The sequence below is a fragment of the Corvus kubaryi genome, unplaced genomic scaffold, assembly GCF_017639235.1.
Source record: "Corvus kubaryi isolate FWS band 111438036 unplaced genomic scaffold, C.kubaryi_AGA036_p1.0 37256, whole genome shotgun sequence".
NCBI classification, from domain to species: Eukaryota; Metazoa; Chordata; class Aves; order Passeriformes; family Corvidae; genus Corvus; species Corvus kubaryi.
The window spans coordinates 113,634-129,009 of NW_024581076.1; the positions used below are offsets into that span (position 1 = coordinate 113,634).

Here is a 15,376-nt window from a genome sequence, read left to right on the forward strand (position 1 = left end):
AGTCTCCATTTGTCTTTGCCGGGCTTTTTCAGTACAAAGACAGGGGAATTTCAGGGGCTCATGGTCTCAGTGATGTGACCTATGGCAAGTTGCTCTTCCACCAGGGTTTCCAATGTGCTGAGTTTTTCTTCTTCAAGGGGCCACTGTCTAGTCCACTTTGGTTGTCAGTCTTCCAGGTGAGCGGGGGAGTAGATGGTAGCACGTGTTTCTCAGTGGCCCCAGTCAGAAATCCTGGCTGGGAATGGTGAGAGTGGCACCCCACTGGGATAGAAGGTCTCTGCCCCACGGGGTGATGGGGGTCCTTACCACGAATGGTCGGGTGGTCTTTATCTTGCCCACGGGTCCTTCGATGACAACATTTCGTTTGCTCCTCATGGATACTGCAACTCCACCAATCCCGGAGATCATACCTGCCACTGGCTCCAGTTCCCAATTCCCTGGCCACTCGGAGCAGGCGATGACAGTCACGTCTGCTCTGGTGTCCAGCATCCCTGGACGGTAGATCCTCTCTCCTTTACAGAACAAGCTGCACTTGATGGTCGGTTTGTTTGAGCCCACAGTCTCTATCCACATTGCTGTTGGATTGAGAGGGAGCTGTTCTGGGCGGTTCTGTGGAAGTAAAAAAGCTTGTGCAATCGGTGTTCCCTGTGGGAGAAAGAAAGGTGTGTCCGTGCAGCAAAGCTGGACAAGAATCTCTTGTCCAGGGTGCACTGTTTGTATCTTAAAGTTGCAATGTAGTCTTATGAGATGGTGGGGTTCAGGTTGGGAGGGAAAATCAAGGACTAAGGCTCCACCCTTAGAAGTAATTGGGTTACTCTGATGAAGAATCCTCATTTTCGGCTTGTAGAAAATGTAGAGTATTTCTGTTAGCTCAAATTTTCTAGGAAAGCTTTGCTTGCTTTTGCTTTTTTTTTACCAGCAAGGGGAAGCAAAGTTTCCACTGCTGCTGGTGGTGGTATATTTGGATGCAGTTGGCCCTGCAAGGAGCACTCACACTAACTCAAGTTTCATCACTGTGAGCTGCCAACTGTTAAGCAGAAGGGGATGTTCAAGCAGATGCAGTATTTGCTCAGCCCAGACTCAGCCTTGAGCATGTAAAGGTTCAGAGCAAGCATCTGCAGAAGGCAGAGACAGCAAGCAAACACTGTGCTACTGTTATTTGCACTCCAACTAGAATTACAGCTTTCAAGGTCAGAAGGGTGAGTGTAGATGTTAGGTTGATAAAAAGCTCCTTTCTGTTTCTAGAGAAAAGCAAAAGAATGACAAAGCCAGTATCCTACGTGCCTGCCTTTGAGTCCCCAGCCAAATACCTCTTTACAGTCAAGTTAAATGGGGATTTAACTTTTCCAGGCAAACGAAATAGCTCAGGTCTCATAATGCACTTCTGTAGAAGGCAACACAGCAATGCTTTTTAATTGCTCTACCACTGTACCCCAATACTAATTCTGAAAATAATGATGTTCAGATAATTAGGAAACTGAACAGTGACTCCAAAGATAAAAGAAATAAAACTAGTTAAGGCAGAGCACCTGATCACCCAAGCATAACCTGAAAATACCATCTTAATATAACCAATATAGTGCTGCATTCTATATTAATACATTCTTATGCAAGTGAGCAACGTGAGCTCCCATGACATCTCCTCAATTGCTATCTCTAAAACCCCAACTGACAACTGAAATGTCAGCACTGTTAATTATTTCTGTACAAGTTATTTCAACAGAATATTCACTTAATGTGCTTGAGTCAAAAAAGAAAAACTTAAATCTACAACATTACAAAATTTCCAATTATCTACTCTTCGGTCATTAAATTTAAATATGACCAAAAGCAGCTTGTGCAATTGTTAGCACACTTTGTGCCATTGAAAACTAAAATTGTCAAAGTATCGTAAAATAATTTAAATTCAGGATGAACACAAACCAGTTTGTTTCCTGTAATCCCCTCAGACAGTATAGTCAAATTTATGCTTCTAGAGCATTTTTTTTTTCCTATAACTTGCCTATCTTAACCAGAATAATTTTTAATAAATCCTTATGTCAGTGTGGCAACAATACAGCAACTGAGGCAGCTGTGGCAGGATATACAGCAACAGATGAAATGCACAGTCTCAAGTTTATCAGTCTTTTTTTTTAATTGTAGAGAAGATATCAGACAACAGACTATTTCATTTGATAAGTATAAACAAGTTAACCAAGAAGTATTTTTGTCGCTAGAGCTAGAAACCATCCACATGCTGTTAAACCACAAAATATGTTTATATTTTTATGCTTCAGTAGGAATAACTACAAAGGAAAGACTATACCATACTAAAAGATGTTGCAGTAATGTTAAACACTATTACGAGTTTCCAGAAAAATATTAGCAGCAAGCTTTAATCAAGTGATTGTTCTATTGTGCATACAATATCTAGCACTATAGAGATAAGATTCAACAAAGATCTTGGGTCACAACAACCTCATGCAATGTTCTGGGCTTGGGTCAGAATGGCTGGGAAGCTGCCCAGTAGAAAAGGCCCTGGGGGTACTGGTCAATGGGCAGCTGAACATGATCCAGCATGTGCCCAGGGGGCCAAGAAGGCCAATGGCATCCTGGCCTGGATCAGCAATTGTGTGGCCAGCAGGACCAGGGCAGTGACCATCCCCCTGTACTCAGCACTGCTGAGGCCACACCTCAAATCCTGTGTTCAGTTCTGGGCCCCTCACTGCAAGAAAGACATTGAGGTGCTGGAGCGTGTCCAGAGAAGGGCAACAGAGCTGGGGAAGGGGCTGGAGCACAAGTCTGATGAAGAACAGCTGAGGGAACTGAGGGTGTTTAGTCTGGAGAAAATGAGGCTCAGGGGGGACTTTATTGCTCTCTACAACCACCTGAAAGGAGGCTGTAGCCAGGTAGGGGTCAGTCTTCACCCAGATAACCAGGGATAGGACAGGAGGAAATGGCCTCAAAATTGTACCAGGTGATCCTACATTAGGAAAAATTTAGATCCTACATTAGGAAAAGTTTCCTCACTGAAAGGCTTGTCAAGCACTAGAACAGGCTGCCCAGGGAAGTGGTGGGGTCACCATCCCTGGAGGTATTTAAGAGATGTGTAGATGGGGTGCTTGGGGTCATGGTGGATATGGCAGTGCTGGGTTAGAGTTGCACTCCATGATCTTTAAGGGTCTTTTCCAACCTACATGATTCTACCACTATTTTTTGCCATCCTTAGAGACTGACACAGAGAGATTAATTTGTAAGTGTCACAAAAACAGGCCTAATGGCACCTTTATCGCCTGTCTGCATTCTCCCAGAGCACTACCCTTAATTTTCAGGTTTCCTCTTACAGGATAAATTCTTACAATTCTTCACTTTTAGACAAGGTTTCAGCCTACAGTATGACATATCAATTGGTTTACCTGGCAAATCCTACTAAATCCAAACTCTTTCTGTTCTTTCCTTCAGTGATTTCATAAGTTGCTTAAGAAAAGAATAGTTTTCAGTTGAAGCTAGAAACAAAATATTAGAAACAGTATGCTTCATCTATGTCTGTATTATGTCAGGATTTATCAACTCCTGCCAGTAAATTAGTTAGGCACTTTCAGAATCTTCAGGCACATTTTATGCCTGTCTCATTTTCACAAGCAGAAATCCCTCTTGCAAAGGTTCTTTTTTAAATGTCATTCTTCTGTTATTGCTTACATCTTAAGGATCTTTTTCATAGATTTTTTTGTCTCTCAGTGACTCCTGCATAGTTGTTGATGGATGGCTTATACTCAGCTATTCCTTTTCCTTTCTGTAAATTAAGTTGGTGTGTCCATATGCATTCAAACTAACATACAGAATGCAATTAATAAACTTTTATGGAGCTGCTATGAATCCATCACATAAATATCACTAAAATCATGTGGTTTCTATCCTAAAGAAATGAGTCTGTTTATTATGAGAACTATACTGAGCTTACTGGAACAAAATGTTCAATCAAATCTATCATCTGAGATTGCGAAGTAAGTTGTGAATATATCCTGTAAATACAATCTGTATTTAAAGTTAAATACACAAATACACTTAGCTTTCATGTGCTATTATGTATTGCACTACAAAACCAACACACCTTGAAGAATTCAAGTGACAAATACCTAGGAATAATAACTAGTACGTATGTCATGGTCAAACCACTACAACATATATAATCATTTATCACTGAAATTATGTCTAAATTATACTACTCCTTTAACAGCACCACTTTTATTCTGCTCTGAAAATATTCTATATTTGTGTGTTATTGCTTTAGTATTAGAAACTCTCACCCCCTAGCTACAGAATCCAACAATTTGACTTGTTAAATTTCATCCTATTAATCATTGCCCAATGCTCCAATCTGAGATCCCTCTGCAAGGCAGCTTCCTAGCTAATGCCTAGTTCCCCTTGTTTTCATAAACAGATCAGTGTTGTACCTTGTCTTGTTTGACATTTGTTCACACTCCATTGTGTACCTGCCCTTTCTTTTTTCCATGCGGAAATGCGCTTATAGCTTTCCATGAATTTTAATCTAAAAGCTGATTTGAAATCAGATTTTTTTTCTTTTTTTTGTCTGGCTGGACGGCTGTCATAATTTTTAAGGCATGCTCCTTAAAGTCAACAAATAATGGTTTTGAATCTCAAAAGAAAAGCTCTAGTCAAGAGATGATGTGGATGAGCAAAAGCAAATAGAAAAGGTCAGCAATTTGATATGGGATTTTTTTAATATAGTGGGGGAAATATTTGGATATACATCTGAGAGTTAGAAATACAACTCTGGCTAGTGGCAGTGAAATTGTCTTTCTAAAAAGCTTTGAAAATTTAGATAAGCAATTAAAAATTTTTTTTTCTGTATTTTTTGAAGTTGCCCCCCTCCCAATTCTATTTAGGCATGACAGATGGAAGTTAAATTTCTGAAAAACTGATTACCACTGAGAGAGGGTAAGACAGGAAGGAAATTAAAATATATACACTGGGAATATGGCTGAAAAGTTCACTTCCATTGCAGCAGATGAAAAATGGAAATTTGCTGGCAGTTACATTAGAAATTATTTCTAGTATACAATACTTTAAATCATCTTAAAGCTAGGTATTTAAAATAAATAACCTCAAATTTCACTAAAAAAATCTCAAAACTATTTCAATGATAAGAAATTATATTTGAAACATTATCACAGTAAGTAAATAATGAAGAAAAGTGTAATGAAGTATTAAAAGCATAATGAAGAAAACATTTTCAGGGCTCAGAGTGCAGCAACAGGTCCCACAGCTTTCTCCTGTTACCCTGAGGGGCTTGGCTGCCTGTCTTCCAAGCCAGCTCTGATGTGGTGCAGACATAGCTGGGTCCAGGCTGCTATGGAGCCCTGATATGCTGTTTTGGGGGCCCATGGCCTCAGCTCAGGAGCAGCATTTCAGCTCAGGGCCATGTCCCTGGGTCCTGTCTGAGCCCCTGGGTGCTGTGCTCAGCACCGCACCTTGCTGCTCCCAACTTTCCTGACTTGTCTTCTGGAGTCCCCTCAGATACGCCCATCACCATGGGCTGGGCTGGCCATCCCTTGGCCATGGAGAGCCTCGGTCACCACCCCACTCTGCTCCTCTGGTTGGGTGCTGTGGGACTGGGCTGTGTTGGGGACAGCACAGCCCTTCACCTCAGCACTGCCCGCTGCTCTCCGCTCACCTGCCCTCACCTCGCACTTGCTGCTGCCTAACCAGCTGTGATCTAAAGAGTTCCTGGGATACTTATGAAATTAAGTACGGCCATGAGAAAAGTGCAAATCAAAAATAAAATCATTTTTAGTAGCCTTCCTGAAAAGCTACAAGGAAAAACTGTCTGTTATTTTCTAGAATGATTAGGCAAACCTCATCTGGGAGTTCCTGTCACCTGCGCTAGGTGACCCTGCCTTGGCAGGGGAGTTGCACAAGATAATCTCCAGAGGTCCATTCCAGCCCCAATAATTCTATGATTCTGTAACTTTCTTGAAACTCCACATAAAATTTTATATTTGTGTCTTATTTTAAAAAAAGTAAAAAAAAAATTAAAATCATCTTTCACAGCTTGAAATAGCATTTCTGCTGATGTGAAAACCATCTGCCACAGCACAGTAAGTAGGAACCCAATGAAATAGGTTATTCCTTAGAACTGGTACTAAAACTGCTGTTCACTTGGCTAATTTCAGTAAACACATTAAGAAAAACAAAGCCAAAGCTGGACATGTAGCACACAGATATAGACTAACAGGTTCTGAAACTGCTCCATGCAATTTCAGGACAATAAATACAAAGTGAATGGTACCATCCTGGTAGAAAAACTCACTGGTGTTTGAAGAGATCTAAAAACCCCAAATTATTACTGTAAAGAGTTGAAATAGCTGTGATTCCTAAAAGCGTTTTGTTGTTGAGTAAGACAGACTGAAGGCCACAAGAATGGAAGAAGTGTCATCAGGCCAAGGTCGTTTGCAAAATAATGTGAAAATCATTTGAAGCCCTTTGACAAAAGCATAACTAGTCATTGAGGGAGGAAAGGGTAATGTTCAGCATTTTCATTATCTAGTAATAACAGTGTTTTAACGGGAAGGGCAAAAAAGAAAAAAAAAAAGAATAATAAGAAAAAAACACCTTGCCTACTGATTTCTTAAATTATGTTAAAGGAAAAGTACATGTTCTTTACCCCGGGTGAAATTTTCCTGTGGTGAAATCCACTCCAGCTTTCCTCAGATCGAACAAGGGACACAGCGGGATGCCCGCGCCTCTCCCCCTGCCCCCTTCGGGGCCGGGGCCCTCCCCGGCCCTGTCCCGCCCCGGCCCGGCCCTGTCCCGCCCCGCCCCGGCCCTGTCCCGGCCGCCTTCCCGCCTCGCCCGCCGCCCTCCGCGTTACCGGGGCGACGGGCGGGAGCTGTGGTGGGACGGGCGCCGGGGTCGGCCGGGCTGCAGGGCTCGTACCGCGGCCACAGCGGCAGCGGGGGCGGCAGGAGCGGAGGGGGGAGCACGGCAGGTAACGGGAGGGGAGGGGGCGGCCGCAGGAGCCCGGGGGGTGCTCTCCGTGCCCCGGTCTCCTCGGGTGTCCGGGGATCCGCGGGGTTCCGTCGGTGCCCCGGTCTCCTCAGGTGCCCAGCCAAGGCTGGCCCTGTGCCGGTGTCACCTCAGGTGTCGATCTCCTATGGAGTTAAGTTGCTGGTCCTGTGGGAGCGTCACATCTGGCGCCTGATCCCAGTTCAGCCAGTGCCCCTCTGGCAGTGTCACCTCAGGTGCGGGGCCCCTGTGAAGCCAAGTGCCATGTGTCATTGCCCACACGTCTGTGGGTACTGGTACCCGTGCACTTGAGAGCCCCACCGCTCTTCTCCACGAGGAATTAGGGCTGTTTCCTGCTCCCCCTTCACCCATAATGTTCTTGCATGCAGTCAGGCGTGGCCCCGCATCCTTGTGTCCTGCTGGATCCACAGGACTGGACTGGTCCGAGCAATAGCCTTGTTCTGATCTTCCTCTGCCTGCCGAGGTATTTGAGGGCTGTGTGTCTAAGACTGCATCTGCCAGGCAAGGGAGTGACTAGTCAATAGGAATCCAAAATTGTGCTTGAGAGCAGCTATAGCCTGGGTGGAGGTTAATCACGGTATGCGAAGGTACAAATGTTTGATGAACGCAGCCATGGATCTATGGCAAATTTAGATTCACGTGCTTCAGAGTGTCTTTGCAAATCATTGACATCACACAACAGCGAATGATCCAAAACAAACTTACATGTGGAGACGCAGGGCTAGGCTCAAGCTCAGCACCACCTCTGGTATCTCAGTGCTGCACCAAGTGCAAGAACTGCTGTCAGAGAGCTCACCTTACTCCCGAAGTATTTGTCACCCATTCCAGCCTGTAATTAGAGCTGCACTCCCCTGTCCTTGTTGTTTGCAATGAGAAAATTACATAATGTGAAAGGAAAGCATAGAACTATCCAGTTTGCGCTACTTGGCTAGGTAAATGAATGCATTTAAGAATCTGAATTACTTGATTTTTGGTGTTTTAACAGGTTAAAACGACAATCAGTATCATGGAGGAGGATTTACAAGTGTTCCAGGAACAAGCTGTGACTAAGTACGTAATGATTTGCTGTCTTGGGAGTTGCATATATGATGGAATTGAATTATGTAGGTTTATTAAAAATGTGAAACACAAAATATTAATGATTTTGGAAGCAAACTTGATTCTCTATTTCTTCTGCTTTCCATGCAAACTGGAGAAGTTGCTGATAATTAAGACAACACATCTTACTGCTTTAGCTAGTACTCTACTCACTGTTTCTGTTAGTTATTTAAATTTTTTAAATATTCATACCTGAACAAGAGTGGGGAGGTGGGGAATGAAAGCTATGTGGGGTTTATTAAGATGTTAAGAAATGCTGTTTCAAACTTTTTTTTTAAAAGTACTTGCAGTTGCTAGGCTACAGCAGTATAAACTTACATATCACAGCTCTTGAAACATTAAGAATCTTGAATACAAGGCTATTCATTGCTAAAGCCCTACACTTATTTTGCACAGATAATAACTACAAGTTACCCAAGCATTAAGTGCACTTATCATAGCAACACATAATCCTTTCTTATTTTTACATAATCCAAGTTTAGTTTTTCTAATGTTAATCTAAAAAAATATGTTATTATTTAGTTAATATGTTAGCATAAAGTCTTTCTAAAGAAGTGAGAACATGGGTAAGATTTGATGGAGGACCTCATCCCATCCAGTATCTTCAAGGAACCTACAAATATAAGAAGTACTTCCCCATATAATGACTTAAACAGAATATTTATGCATCATAATTTGTAAGTAAACTTACAAATTGTTTTTCAAATAAACCAGTTTATTCTGTTATTATTACCAAGAAACAATACAAGGTGATACGATGCACATTAAGCATAAAAGTATTCCTTAAAATAAAAGAGCAAGAAAGTTTTCAATGGGATTTAAAAGTGTGCTCTGTTGTACTGAAGAATAATGCATGCAGTTTTCATGACAGATAAAAATTGCTGCAGTAAAATATTCTGATCAGTGTGGCAACTTTTTTTTTTTTTTTTGCTTAGTAGCCATATAAAAGCTTGAATTAGAAAACCCCAAAGATATTGCTGTTCTTTGGCTACAAGTCAGAAGCCTATTTAAAAAATTCAAGATTCTTTCTTGCCTCTACTTTAATCAACATATATGAAATTTCTATTTCTGCTATTGCAGATGAATCTAGAGGGAGTTGCCCCATCATAAGCCAGAATTCTTGCTAGTTAGTTATTTCCATTAGCTATACAAAGTATCTGGAAGAGTCGTTTAGGATACACAGTCAATGAAAGGAAACTATTTCAGTTTATGCTGACAGTATTCCAGGGATAATGCAGTGCCTTTAAATTTTGGGAAAATGGCTGAGTAATGGTGGATGGAAATCATGACAATTACATTCCACCTGCAAGGACTCATAAATCACAAATTGTCCATCCACAGATGTGTATGATTCTGTATGGCTGAAAATTGTTAATTAATTAGGTGTAGCTCTTAGAATGGAGCTTTGGGGTAGAAGATTCTAATGTACTATTATATCACAACTGGTTTATATACTTCTTACTTTTAGAGTAAGTTTTGCAATAATAAAATGAATATTGACTGTAGAAGCTGGGTTAATTACCAAAACCTAATTCATATACTATGTAAGATGGAAATATTTATTAACTGCATAGGTTTTACTTGTGTTTGCATAAATAGGGCCATATTTATTTTCCTATTTGTGAGCAAATGTAAATAATAAGGGAAGAGGGTATGAAGTCAAGACAGTATGAACCAAACATTTCTTAAAACATCTGTTTTTAAATAACAACTGTATTCTAGAGTGTATGGACAATAACATTCTTTCCATGTCTGTTAGGAAACAATCAGAAAAATACAGACCTGTGCAGAACTCCAAAGCAAAAGATGACTAAATAGAGCTAGAAAGGTTTAACTACTGCAAAAATCGTTTGTGATAAAGAAAAAGGCCTGGAGGTGGTAAAACTTTTTATCTGGATTTTTGTTTGCCTAAATTTGGAAACATTTAGTTTTACATGAAGAAAAATAGTTATTAATGACAGTAGAATATGAATCATCTCTATTTTCGCTTATATGGAGACAGAATAAAAGAAGACTAAGAGCTTGCCTACACCACTTTGAAATGAGAAAATTTTAAGTGTTTTGAGCTGTTTCAAAGTAAATTAACAAAAAAAGTAGCTGCCACTTTCTGAAGTACAATTCATTACTTCCCTGTATGATGAATCCATTTGATGTATGCTTTCAGCAAAGTGGGAATGCTGAATCCATATGGGTAAAAAAACCCATGCATACTTCTTTGCTCATGAGAAAATTTGTTCTTTGAGTGTTTGTTTACATGATGTCTTATTGAACAAAAGAAATCACTGCATTCCACATCCAGTGATCAAAATCAACTCTCATAACTGTGGTGCCATACATTTGGCCATATTTTGAGGGGGCTAATTAGCACTCTTCTCAAAACACTAATAGACTAAAACAACTGTTACTGCAGCAAGTAGCACCTCTCTGCTAGTGGGTGGGGGTGACTGCAGATCTGTGTTCAATACCAGAGCCTTGGTGCAGAGTAGTTTTGGTAGTAGAAGAGCAGCAGCAATCTACAACTTCACATACAGATTTCCTGTTGCAGCTGCAAGTGTGCTTAGAGGATCCAGGTAAGGATTAGAGAAAGTGAAGATAGACTGAGGAGCTCTTTCAGAATGGATTTTTCTTTCAACAGCTCCCTTTTATATAATGATGGCTCTAGGTTCAAGAAGCATGTAAGAACTGTTAAGAGAAAATTTTTTAGCAACAAATGCAGAATTTGCTTGGTGCAGGAAGATCTGAAAGAGCCAGGTGTGGAAATTTAAGAGTGAAAGGTGTCAACCATGGTGGATCTGAAAGAGTATTCTGATAATCTAGGCTAGAAGTTGCGTTCTTACCCGCATAACAATGCTTAGATTATCCATGTGACACACAATAAAGAAAGTACCTATTCCTGAAGGCTAAGATCACATAGCTGAGTCACTGCTGGTGGTTCACCAAAGTGCTGCCACAATGACATTACATGAGGCTGGAAGTGCACAGGTCCCTACAGCAGTAACAAGGAAAAGGTAGTCCTGATTTGGTATCACTTTATCTTCTGTTTTCAAAATCCCATTTTATATTCCACCTAGAGGGGAGCAAAGTTTGCTCATCATTAATGCTACTTTTGAGATGGGTTCCAGGCACTTGGAGGGGGGTGTTTTTGTTTTGAGAGATGTACATCACTTGCTTGCACTTAGGTTATTGTCATCCTATGATTCATATTAAATTTCAAAACAGCATTGCCAACAGTTTTAACATTAAAAAGTCATTAAGATTCATGTGTGCGTTTAAAAAGCCTTTCCAAGCTTAACATTGATACTGTTACAGTTTCAAGGATTTGTGGATGTAAAAGAAGTTTTGAAGAATTTAATTTAAAAAATCATGCTGAGTTTTAATTATGATATTACAAATCTAACAAATTAGCTTACATTTACTGTAATAATTACCAAAACAAGGGATATGCACAATTTAAGCACCAAATAAAAGATTTGTGATAAACCCATATCCACATTAAGGAGCTGTTTTTTCAGTTTAGTTCAGTCAAAAGTTGACCATGGAGGCAAACTCAAGATAGATGAAGTGAGGTTCCACCTACATTTGAAGGCATCATTTAACTTTCCCATTTCTTTCTTTCTGTTGTTGAAAAGTGGTTAGTTCAATCACAATTAAAATAGAATTGTAGCAATGTAAATAAAAATTTGTTTTCTCCCTTATCCTTTATTTGAAAAAATAAATCTCTTTATGTTTTTAGAGCTTCTCCATGTGAAGCTGAACTTCAGGAATTAGTGCATCAAATTGACATCATGGTAAACAGAAAGCAAGTAGAATGGGAAAGAAAGATGAGAACTTTGGAAGCAAAGATGGATATCCAGGACCAAGAATTAGCAAGTGCCCAAAGCAAACTGGATCAAAAAGGTCAAGAGGTATTTAAGAATATCACATTCTATAAAGAAAGTATTTATTCTGGTGGTTTCTTATTAGTATGCTTTAAACTCCCTATAAGGAGACTGTTTGTTTTATCATGTAAAATACCAAACACCCCTTAAAGGTCACTAATTTTCCTTAGTGTTTTGTTTTAAAGTGTGCTTCTGTTCTGAGAAGTGATTGTAAAAATGTCATTGAAAATCTCATATTTCTTCTATTTCCCTGAAGTCTACATCAAATATTCTTGGGTTAGCTGTAAAAAGATAATTTGATGTTTTTTCTAAATGCCAGCACTTCTCATTTCATCAGAAATTTCAAATGGAAGAAGGAAGTTCAAAAAGGTTCCCAAAATTATGTCTTTGTTACTCCTGTATATACCTGACTTTTAACATTTTACATGATATACTGTCATTGTATGATAATTTTATTCGTTGTGAAGATTCAAAATGTATTACTACTAAGACTTTCTTATGAAACTTAAAGCCCCAGTGTACCTGATGTTTTCTGTACTTCACAGTCTTTTTTGCTGAATATTCATTCAGAAGCATCAAGAAATCTTTGCATGGCATTCAGTTCTAGTTCAAGCCGGCTGAATTTAGGTGTTTATATGAGGGCATTGTTGTGTGAGCTAGGTGGCTAAATTGCCAATGGGAGTTTTGGAAATGGAGTGACTCTCCCTAATGAGCAATTAGGAACTTGCCCTTAGTCTCTGTGGTCAGAGGAACCAAGAGAAGAATTCAGATAGCCCATCCTCAAAGCATCAATTTATTTGCCTGTACAGAGACATTATTTGAAATATTTTAGCGTATTCTACCAAGCTTCCAACTGCCCCTCCAGAAAAGCACAGATGCCATGTATGCACTCTGTCATATTTCTCAGGTCTCTCTGAAACTCAATTCATGATATCTCAAAGAGCACTTAGGGAGCTGAGATGAGTCTACAGTGTCTTCTGGTAATTTGTACATAAATAGTGGAAGGTAACTTGTACCATTTTATAAGCCATTCAAGGAAAATTTTCACAGTGTGGAACAGCATAGTTGGGTTAAAAAGGCTTTCATAAATGGTCTTTCATGACAGACTTGTACAATATTATCATTATCATACCATCAGCATGCAATGTGACTTTTTACTATAAAATCCCTGCTTTGATGTTGACACAATCTGGGTTTGTGGTATCCAGTTTTATTATCAACTCACTGAATTAATATTTATTTTTAAGATCCCTCCTTAAAGCAGTGGTCTTCTTTCAAAGTTTCAAATTACTTTCCCAAAAATTACGTATTTTGAAACGTCAGAAAAGGTACATTTGAATGCTTATTTTAACTGTAGGTGGGACTGCTTCAACAAGAATTGGAAAACTTACAGAAAACTAAATATGAAATGGCTCAGAGTTATGAAACTCAGCTTCAAGCACTGAAATCTCAAGTAAGACAAATGTCAGTTTCATTATTTTGTGATTGCAGTATAAAAAACTTATACATGCCAAATTGTATAGATATGCCATTATGGATTTGGGAAGGATGAATTGTGTCATACAGATGATGATGACTACAGCTTCCTACCAGGCTTCATTAGAATTTATGCACTGTCATGTCCAAACTCTTTGGATGGATTTTGATGTGGATGTGACATCTGTTATGAAGACAGATACTATTTCCTAACTTCAGACTTATAAACTAAAGCCTTGGTGAATGAATAAAATAAGTAATTCATGCTAATGTGACTCTGATGCACTTTAGGAATTTTAAGATTTATACTGTGCTTATCATGTCTTCACTCTACTTTTTTTTCTGGCTTTAGTTTCTCTGATTTACTTGACTGTTAAAGTGGCCTGATAGCTTTCCATAAGGTATCGATTTCCATTGTATCAAAACTGGAGTAACCCGCAGTAATGATATTGGGAGTTTGTTCTGGCTTTATTTATTTCAGAGTGAGCTTGCAGCCCAGAAAGCCAGTTGTATCCTGGGCTACATAAAAAGAAATATGGCCAACAGATTGAGGGAGGTTGTTGTCCCCCTCTCTTCTGCTCTGGTGAGGCCCCTCCTGCAGTGCTGTGTCCAGCTCTGGGGTCCCCAGTACAAGAAAGACTTGGACCTGTTGGAACGAGTCAAGAGGAGGCCACAAAGATCAGAGGGGATGGATCATCTCTCATGTGGAGACAGGCTGAGAGAAAGGACAAGGGTTTTAAACTGAAAGAGTGCAGACTTAGACTGTATCTGAGGAACAATTTATTATTTTTTTCAGTGAGGGTGGAGAGACATTGGAACAGGTTGCCCAGAGAAGCTGTGGACCCCCTATTCCTGGAAGTGTTCAAGGCCAGACTGGATAGGGCTTAGAGCAAGCCAGTCTAATGGAAGGTCTCCCTGTTTATCACAGGGGAGTTGGACTAGATGATCTTTTAAGGTCACTTTCAACCCAAACCATTCTATGGTTTTATGATTCAGTTTGGCTGTGTTGGCTCTGCACCTGCGTTTTTGTTTCTTCAGTATTTTCTACTTCAATCATGAATCTAAATTCTTAGCAAACTTGAGTTGATTCTGTTTCTCAGATTTTAGCAACTAACAACAACTAACACAACTCTGCATTGTTTTTCCTGCTACTTTTCTGCTCCCTTCACTGGATTCTCCTACCAGAGACGTAGTGTTATAATTCAGAATTTCCAGTCACCACACCTATTATATAATTATGTTGGATTGCATAAATTGGATATCATTATTTTCATTTAGAAGTGATAGTACCACCTGAGTCCATCAAATGAATAAATGTATTACTTATTTTTAATGTTATGTTGTCTTTAATTTATGTTTTCTTTTACACATGAGAACAGATTTGGAAAACAGTTCTGTAAATAGGCAGTGAATGCTTTGGCTGTTTAATAATTAACACTTTTAATCATTTGGGAAAGTAGCTAGAAATAAAAGCTGGTTTATCATTTACACAAATTACAGAAAAGCATCATCTTAGCATGATTATTGAGAAGATAAACATCACACAATGAAAAAGAGTGTGACATTTTATGTATAAGTAGTAAGGTATCTTTAGCAAGGCAGAACTATCCTCAAAAATATAGTAGATCTCTCTTTTCTTTATAAGATTTGCTGCAGTATTTTTCAATTAATTATTTTTTTTGTCCCATGCTAAAAATGATTTGGTTTATGTTACATGTTGCTAAGATTTTTACTGAAATTGAACCTTCTGAAATTGAAACTTCAGGCCATTTTTCATAAATATTTTTATTTTGGAGTTTTTAATTATCCTACAGATCATTTTCATGGGCAAATGCAACCTGTTTTCTCTTATTTTTTTAAAGAATCTGACATTTTCTAACCTACAAGCTTTTCTCTTT

General features: G+C 39.3%; 1 protein-coding gene across 3 annotated transcripts in view; it reads left to right on the forward strand.

Moving 5' to 3' along the window:
• Positions 1-6,827: 6,827 nt before the first annotated feature.
• Positions 6,828-15,376, forward strand: part of DEUP1 (deuterosome assembly protein 1) — a 45,837-nt gene continuing 37,288 nt past the window's right edge. For 2 of the 3 annotated variants that reach the window (XR_006015305.1, XM_042023685.1), the window contains exons 1-4: positions 6,909-6,988; positions 8,012-8,076; positions 11,858-12,029; positions 13,360-13,455. Coding sequence is in view for 2 of the 3 variants with exons in the window: in XM_042023685.1 (XP_041879619.1) it covers positions 8,033-8,076; positions 11,858-12,029; positions 13,360-13,455 (312 nt within the window). In the remaining variant the exon portion in view is untranslated. Of the gene's footprint in view, positions 6,989-8,011; positions 8,077-11,857; positions 12,030-13,359; positions 13,456-15,376 lie in introns of all 3 variants that reach the window. The other variant, XM_042023686.1, reaches the window with a different exon arrangement.